This window comes from Balaenoptera musculus, chromosome X, assembly GCF_009873245.2.
Source record: "Balaenoptera musculus isolate JJ_BM4_2016_0621 chromosome X, mBalMus1.pri.v3, whole genome shotgun sequence".
Classification (NCBI taxonomy): Eukaryota; Metazoa; Chordata; class Mammalia; order Artiodactyla; family Balaenopteridae; genus Balaenoptera; species Balaenoptera musculus.
Window position 1 is genome coordinate 117,819,274 of NC_045806.1, and position 8,064 is coordinate 117,827,337.

General features: G+C 47.0%; 1 protein-coding gene across 1 annotated transcript; it reads left to right on the plus strand.

The window, feature by feature from the left end:
* Positions 1–6,263: 6,263 nt before the first annotated feature.
* On the plus strand, positions 6,264–7,691 carry LDOC1 (LDOC1 regulator of NFKB signaling). Its single transcript, XM_036841030.1, has one exon. It carries the CDS (start codon positions 6,418–6,420, stop codon positions 6,856–6,858), a length of 441 nt encoding a protein of 146 aa, XP_036696925.1. The 5' UTR covers positions 6,264–6,417; the 3' UTR covers positions 6,859–7,691.
* Positions 7,692–8,064: the final 373 nt, after the last annotated feature.

The window sequence follows — 8,064 nt, forward strand, 5'->3', positions numbered from 1 at the left end:
CTTTTGTGCTTTATCATTTGATCTTTACTGCAGCGTTATGATTTAGATCCTATTATTATGCATATTTATTGAGAAGGAGTCTGAGACAGAAAAATTAAGTGACTTGCTCAAGCCACACAGTTAGTAAGCAAGAATATGAGGATTTGAACCCAAATTTCAAAATTTCTTTTCTTTTCCTAATGCTTCCCTGAAATGTGCGTCACTGCTTTTACATAGGCATACATGTTCCTTGGAGAAAACATGGTCAGTTTTGATTCTGTCTTTGTCATACTGTGGCACTGCCAGTTCTCACTACAAGTAGCATCATGGGTGGTAGAGAGCAGCAATATGTGTATGTCTACTTGGATACAGACACTCACACAGTGACACAGGTGTGCACATGCGCATGCACTCTCCTTAGGGGTTCCCTACAGGAGACGATTCTTTTGGACTTGTCTCAGTTGTACCCACAGAATTTTAATTTATGGAGGTGACTGAAAGAGGACATGGAGAGGTCAATGCCATTGAGAAGAGGGGGGCATGCCATGTCAAGCAGGGACACATGGGGAAGTATCAGATTTTAGTCAAAAGGCAGAAAGGAGTGAGGGCAAAGACTTAGGCCAGACACTTTATTGGGGTTTTCATGGGAAAGGCTAGGCAAGGCTAGGTAAACAGTTTAGGATTAGCTAGTTTAAACAATTCCAGTGAGCTGTGGGGAATAGGGACTGTCCCTAGTTGTCTGGTACCTGGCCCTGAGTTGATTTAAGTCAGGGGAAATACTGATTTGGTGTGCGAGAGTTAGATCAAGGAGATGGTTTCAGAGTATGAGGTCTGGACTTCAGGGGAGACATAAACAACTTTGGCTGTTAGTTTGACCCTGCAATTAATGAATACCAAATAGACAAATACAGCATTAAGAAAATAGGACAGGATTGTAGATTCATAGCATAGTATCAGTTCTTAGATATGGGGTTCATGCTTTTATCTGCAGCATATCCTGAGTTTCTCCATGTTTCAGTTCTCTACTGCCATGAAACAAACCATCCCAAAACTTTGTGGTTTAGAGCAACTGCCTTTTTATTTGCTCATGATTCTGTCGCCTTGGAGTTCATGTAGTTTTGGAATTCATGATGTTTTTCTGGCTCTCTTTAGAGTCAGCTGGAGTCATTCACACAGGTGCATTCAGGTGGTGGCTCTGTTGAGCTGGATGTTGAAGGGGGAGCTTCATTCTCACGTTTGTTGGCTGCCTTACTGCTCTTCCAAATGACCTCTTTTTCTCCATGTGGCTAGCTTGAGCTTCCTCAAAGCATGGTGGTCTCAGGGTAGTTAGACCTCTTATATGGTGGCTGGGTCCCAGTAGGGAGCGTTCCAAGCGGCAGACAGAAACTTCAGACCTTTAAGGCTTTGCCTCATAAGTTATAAATTACTTCTATCACAGTTTATTTGTCAAAACAAGTCACAATGCCAGCCCAGATTAAAGGGGCAGAGGAGATTATTTCTATCTTTTGAAAGGTTAAGTGGCAAAGAATTTATGGTCATCTTCAATTCACCATACCCATTCTGCCTCAAGGAAAATTTAGTCTAAATCAAAGTAACTAGCCAACTTGAAAGAGAAGTCTAAACTACATTTAAAACAATAAACAAAAATTATGTCAGGCCACACTCAATATTTATAACAAAAAATTTATAATAATGCCAGATACTTTCTAAAATGTATGAAAATGCCAGAAACAAACCAACTGTATAAGCTCTTGTACGTTCAAAGTGACTAATTATATTAAAATAACCAGGAATGAGAAAACATGAGAACAAAAATCTAGTGCAATATACTGTGGGCAATAAATTCTGTATTACAGCAATATAAAAACATACATGAAGAATGCCAACTACTTAATAATAAGACATTAACTCACAGAACTCATAATCCAGTTATAGAAATCTGATTTTCCAGTTCTACATCTGAGGGACTGTGAGGGTATTTGGTGCCGTCCTTCTCCTGCATCATCTGAGAAACTGAGCTAAGTTGGGCCTCTTTAGTTCTGAGGCAGGAGCGTACCTGAGAAATTCAGGTGGAGTATTTATTATGCAATTATTAAGAAGACATAGCTCTGTGCATCCTATCTCTGTCTCCTGACTTGTAAGGGGGTTTGACATATATTTGTTAGCAGAACTATGTGTATTAGGATTCTGTAAACACTGTGTGTGTGCGTGTGTGTTAGGATTCTGTAAACGCTATGTGTGTGTGCGTGTGTGTGTATACGTATACACACACACACACATATATATATACACATATCCACACACACACGCACACACACACATACACACACATGGAAGGAGGCAAACCAAAGTTTGGATTTTCAACAATCCTGTTAAGTGAGATCTGTAGGGAGAAGGAAAGCTATTGGGGATGTTTCCTTTTTATTTTAACATGCCAGTATTATTTAATTTCTTTTAACATAAGAATATATTTTTTCAGTACTTAAATAAACATGTAAAAATGTTTCAGGGCACTTTGGTAAGCTGGAGAGGATGAAGATACGAGAAAGAAAGCTGTACCTTCTTATTTCTCTCTTCAGGCTAGAGGTCTCCATAGCCCTCTAGGTGTGGTTACTGTCAAACATAGCCCCAGGTGCACCTGGTTAAGAAGAAGGAGGGGGAGGGGTCTACGGGCAGAGGCCCAGATCGTAGTGACGTCCATTTGACCCTCTCACAAACATCCCCTTCAAAGCTGTTTTCTGCTCCTGGCTACATATTCAAGTGTCAGGATGGTTTTCGCAATCTGTACACATTCCTCTGGAAGATGAAAAATCTAGGGACGTTTTCATGTTTATTTCAAGGGAATCTTACAGTCCTGCTGCTAGGTGTATACCAGGGCAGGGTTTGGAGCTTGGAAGGTGGTAGAAGTGATAGGCACCAGGGATCACTCCCTTGGCCTTGGGCCCGTGCTCATGCCAAAGAGTGGGGTTTGAAGCCCCCTCGGGACGTTCTGGGCCAGAGCTATTCTGATAAAGTTTCTGAGTCTGAGATAAGTCACATGGTGTACTTATCTCTGCCGCCAGCATCTTCACACAGCTGTAAAGGAACATTCAAGGGTCACTTGAGAGGAGAAAGGGGAATAAGGAAGGCAGCATGCAGTCGTAAGCAGGGTGAATGGGCAAGGAAGGGCTGGTGGGCCTAGACCTTGGTGGGAGAGCCTCCTGGGCACTGGGAAGCTGGTTAACATAAACATTACAATTCTATATAATTTATATAGTGATACTGCTCACCTCTTCCTGACTGCTTCCCTTGTGAGTCACTGTGAACTGCCTGTCTCTTTTCCCTCCCTCCAAGTTGGGAAGCACCTCACAAAATCACTGCTCAGCTCTGTGGCCAGTTCTGGCCTGGGCATTTCTTGTTGTCTAGGAACTCAGAGGCCCCTCAGAGGTAATACTAGTGGTTGCTTCCTACGGTTTCCTCCCTGACTCCCTCTGTCATGGGGTTGTAGGAAGAGGACTAGGGCAGCACGGGCCTAATCGTCTCTGGGTCCCCATCAGACCTTCTTGATTCACAGAAGTACAGTGCATAATAATTTTCAGTGGAAACGCATGGGCATCCGAGTCACAGAAGCTGAGACTGTGGTATCTAACGTATCACCAACATATTGCTCTCCTGGGTTTAGGCTAGTCTTTAACTCCCTGGGTCTCAGGCTCCCAGAGTGCCCATCCCCATATATGGTCCTTGTGCAAGGGTCAATGAGGCAGCCCATGTCAATCGCCAGATCTAGTGCCTGCCATAGAATGTGTGCTCCTCGGAGTAGAACTCTGGACATCTCCTCCTGGATTAGGGTCTAGACCTGGTAAGTAGAGATGGGTACTTGCACTGCTGCCCCAGGCAAGTCCACCTTCTACCCTGAGCTGTGAATGAGCAGGATGGCCAGAAACCTACCTCTGACATTTCCTGTCCCTTCATTCCATCCACTGAACATTTATGGAGCACCTAGTAAGTGCTTTCAGATGTAGAAGATGAAAGGATGAATGAGAGAGGGTCCCTGCTTGGCCTCAAGGGCCTTCTCAACCAGTGGGGGAGCTCATATCCCAGGAGAGTCCAAGGGTTCATATTCCCTCCTACCTGTTCTTTGCCCTGCTCACCCTCTCAGCACTGCGATCCTCCTCCTCTCCCTACTTGGAACTTGGCCTTGTTTCTCTCCTCTTTCTCAGCTTCTCACTTCCATGGATGCCCATTCAATTCTATTGTAAAAGAACTGAGTAGGGTTTAAAAATTTTATTTTGCCATTTATTACAATGGAAACTATTCATGATCAGAGATAGAACATACTGGACAGTTTGAAGAGTATTTCTGAACACTTTGTGCAGCCACCACTTCTAATTTTTACCTTAACATCTGTACCCTGTGAGATTCTTTCATCCACCAAATATTTATGGAGCTTCTACCATGGGCCAGGCACTTTTCTTGCATTAGGGATAGAGCAACCAACAAAGCAAAGCCTCTGTCCACATAGACTTACATTCTAAAGTGGAGGCAGACCAATAAACAAAGTGCTGTATGATATGATGGCTGCTGGTATGATAAATGCTATGTAGAGGAATGAAGCCAGGTAAGGGGTTAGAGATTACTGGCAGAGAGTGGGGGTGCTGTGATAGATGAGGTCGTTAGGAAAGTCCTCTCAGAAAACAGTGGGAGAAGGAGTCAGGCAGTTAAATGAGGAGAGAGCCTTGCAAGGCAGAAAGGATAGAAAGTACAAAGATCCTGAGGCCAGAGCTACTTGATGTGTGTGAGAATCAGCAAGGAGGACAATGTGATTAGAGAAGAGCAGGAACCGGGAGGAGGCATAGGAGATGAGGCAGGGCCTTGTAGGCCATTACCAAGACTTTGGTTTTTATTTTAAGTGAGAGGGGAAAATTATTGGAGGGTTTTTAGTAGGGGAGTGAAGTGATCTAACTTTTGTTTTAAAGGATTCCTGCGCCTACTCTGGGGAATATATACACTATAGGAAGAGAAGAGAGGAAGCCAAGTGATTAGTTGCAACAGTCTGTCAGAAAGGAGAGCTGGGAGCAGGGTGGTAGTGGTAGAAGTAACAAGAAGTGATTCAATCTGGGATATATTTTAAAAGGAGAGCCAACAGAATGTGTTGGCCCTAAGGTCCTCGCCCCGACTCATTTGTCAACTATTTGAATAATAACATTCAAAGTAGAAAAATAAAACCATTTTAAAAACACAAGTGTTCATTGTTAAGCAAAGAATAATACCCAGTAGTCAAGGAACACTAACATTAGGACATGAAATAGAGTCAAAGATAGGATGCTAAATTTTGCAGAACTTTTTACACTTTGCTATTTACAAAAATAATTTTAAACAAAGGGATAGAGGTACACAATGTTATTTTCCAACTAAAGAAGAATCCCTGTTTAAATATTGTTTTGTCATGAAAGACAGGACCCCTATATATATGGAATCCAAAAAAAAAAAAATGGTTCTGACGAACCTAGGGGCAGGACAGGAATAAAGACGCAGATGTAGAGAATGGACTTGAGGACACGGGGAGGGGGAAGGGTAAACTGGGACGAAGTGAGAGAGCGGCATGGACATATATACACTACCAAATGTAAAATAGATAGCTAGTGGGAAGCAGCCGCATAGCACAGGGAGATCAGCTCAGTGCTTTGTGACCACCTAGAGGGATGGGATAGGGAGGGTGGGAGGGAGACACAAGAGGGAGGGGATATGGGGATATATGTATACATACAGCTGATTCACTTTGTTATACAGCAGCAACTAACACAACACTGTAAAGCAATTATACTCCAATAAAGATGTTAAAGAAGAAAAAAAGGACAGGACCCCTGAGGGTCTTTCATAACTCTTAAAGGATGTGACTCCCATGGTGCAGCCAGCATTGCTAATAGTTCTTTGGTGAGGGAGATTTAAATAAGCAAAGAAATGTGTTAAAACCACGCAAACGGAATCTGGTGGCCACAGACCCACTAAAAACACTGAGTTGTATGAGTCGGCTGGGTTGAAGGGTGGTTGATCCTTTAAACTTGAGCAGGTTGAGCCTCTCAGAGATGGGTCTTTAGCGCTCGCTCGGTCCTGGCTAAGGCCGGGCCCACATCCAAGACTGGGTCTCTGCCCACCGCCTTTATCCAGCGGCCAGGAGACCTACACGCCCGCAGCCCGTGACCCAGCCCGCGCCACCCCGGCCCCGCCCCTGCCTTCCCGGGCGCCCGCCCCCCTCTGACCGGGCGGCGCCGGCGCGCCGGCCGTCAGAGCGGCTGTGTGGGCGGAGCTTGCGTAGCCGCCGGGACCCCTGCGCGCACCGCCTCTCGCCCCTAGCCACCGCGCGCCTCCGCGGACACGCACTTCCTGCGAGGCCTCCGTGCGCACCTTAGGCGAGCCGAACCGAGCTGAACCCTGCCCTGCACTTGCGAGCTGTTCGCCATGGTGGACGAGCTGGTGCTGCTGCTGCATGCGCTCCTGATGCGGCACCGCGCCTTGAGCATCGAGAACAGCCAGCTCATGGAACAGCTGCGGCTGCTGGTGTGCGAGAGGGCCACCCTACTGCGCCAGGTACGTCCGCCGAGCTGTCCGGTGCCCTTCCCCGAAACGTTTGACGGCGAGAGCTCCCGGCTCCCCGAGTTTATCGTGCAGACGGCGTCTTACATGCTCGTCAACGAGAACCGATTCTGCAACGACGCCATGAAGGTGGCATTCCTAATCAGCCTGCTCACCGGGGAAGCCGAGGAGTGGGTGGTGCCCTACATTGAGATGGATAGCCCCATCCTAGGTGATTACCGGGCCTTCCTCGATGAGATGAAACAGTGTTTTGGCTGGGATGACGACGAAGAAGACGACGACGAAGATGAAGAAGATGATTACTAGGCCCGGAGACCCTCGGGCCTAGGGGGGAGGGCCCTGCACGCCGCCACCTCCCCCCTCCCCGCCCTGCCCCGCCCGGAGCCGCCGCGCTCCCCTAGCGCTCCGATCCCCTTCCCTACCCCTGCCTCTGGTTGTCTTCCTCGTCCCCGCCTCCTCCCCGTAGTGCTTGTCTTTGTTCCGGGGATAGTGCTCCAGTTACCTGCTGCTGAGGCTGGGGCCTCTCTCTGAAGTGCGCTGCCTCCCACTCTGGCCAGCCCCAGGACCCTCTCCTGCTAACTTGAACTGTGTTCTGAGCCCCAACTCTAGGCCAGGCCCCTGTCACAAACTGGTCAGACTACGCACAGCTGTGCCGCACAGCCCTGCCAACTGTCAGGCCTACATCTTGCCCAGAGACCTACGCTGCCACCTAAGCACCCTCCACCACATTACAGCGACAGACCAGGCCTTTGGAGATAAGGAGCAACCTAGAAGATGCCTTAGTTGGCTGCGCCTCCTGGGACACTGATTTGGACTGCTCACCAACCTCCCCCAAGGGGCTAATCTTTCAAGCTGGTTAGTTCCCTACTAACGCCCAGGGTCTTCTCCTGCCCCGCCAGATTGCTGCAGGAGCCTGTTGTTCCTGGCAGCCAAATTGTTGACATTTCTCCTATGCACCAGTTTTGCACAACCGTCATTTATCTTTCAAAATTGCAGCAATCCCACAGATGTGTGCATTTGGACAAAAATACTGAAAACAAAACAATACAAACAAAAGCAGGCACTCAGCCCAGCTCCTCAGTACTACCTGGAAAAAGCATTTGCATTCTTTTCAATAAATATCAAGCACTACGAAAAAAGAGTGTCTTTTAATGGTTAAGGGCTGTCATTGGCCTCTGCCACTCACCCTGACTCCCATATTCTCATTGATATCAGGGAACCTAGTTCAATCCCAGTATTCCCCACTGTCATGTGTAGGCTACAGAGGACAGCTAACATAGGGCTTTATGGGGAATCTGGTACTCCCCTCACCAAAGCGTTTCTTACAGCCCTGGTGAAGGAGTGTCCTCTGGGGCTTCCAAGATGACATGGGTAAGGGGTGGCTGAGCAGGTGGCAGGCACACCATCCCAAACTGGGACACTTTTGAGAGAGCTTAAGGGGGACACTTAATAATTAGACTGGGACAGCAGGCATAAATCAGGACACACAATATTCCTGTCTTCCTGAGCTTT